The sequence below is a fragment of the Tigriopus californicus genome, chromosome 5 (assembly GCF_007210705.1).
Source record: "Tigriopus californicus strain San Diego chromosome 5, Tcal_SD_v2.1, whole genome shotgun sequence".
NCBI classification, from domain to species: Eukaryota; Metazoa; Arthropoda; class Copepoda; order Harpacticoida; family Harpacticidae; genus Tigriopus; species Tigriopus californicus.
This window is the reverse complement of record NC_081444.1, coordinates 15,883,791-15,884,448: the sequence shown is the minus strand read 5'-3', so window position 1 is coordinate 15,884,448 and position 658 is coordinate 15,883,791. Positions and strand designations below refer to the sequence as shown.

The window sequence follows — 658 nt, the reverse complement described above, 5'->3', positions numbered from 1 at the left end:
GACCCACACACACACATACGGTACCGACACAACGGGTATTGGCCGTGGCCTTTAGGGGACTGACGGACTCCGAACTCACCGATCGACTAAGTTGTAGCACTCCTCGGCATTTTGGATCTTCTCATTGGAGTCCTCAATCACTTTGGTGTATTCGGCCCGGATCTTCTGGAACTCCTCGTCCCGTTCGCCCACTTTGACCTTCTTGCAATTGCCAAAGAAGCCCTTTTGTCGCTCATTCAAACGGTCGACCCGATCTGTAAAAAGTAAACCATAATCCAAGTTGACCATTCATTCGCTTCTTTATTTATTCATTCATTCACTATTCACCAGACGGTGGGTTGAAAGTTACCGACCCATCTGGCAGCTGGAATAGGTTCCTAACCTGACCCAAAGTGGGCCCACGACTGGCCTATGCTTGGCTGACTGGACCCACCCAACCAGCCAGCCATCCAGTCATCCATCCACCCGGTGGCAGTTGAGAAAGTCAGACGACAAATAAGAAGGCTGCCAGATGGATGCATCCAAGCAATGCATGGAGCGTGCTTCCGTCCCATTGAGGGAGGGATCAACAGTCTGTCTGTCTGTCTGTCTGTCTGTCTGTCTGCCTGTGGGACAAAGTTCAAGTACTCACTTTGTACGGAGAGGTCCATTTCGCGCA

The 658-nt window shown here is 51.1% G+C and overlaps 1 protein-coding gene across 1 annotated transcript in view; it reads right to left on the bottom strand.

Moving 5' to 3' along the window:
- LOC131881382 (inhibitor of growth protein 3-like) overlaps positions 1–658 on the bottom strand; it is a gene marked incomplete at its 5' end in the record, with an annotated part of 3,518 nt that extends 2,860 nt beyond the window's left edge. The window contains 2 exon segments of the mRNA XM_059228227.1: positions 80–254; positions 632–658. Coding sequence (XP_059084210.1) covers positions 80–254; positions 632–658 — 202 coding nt within the window.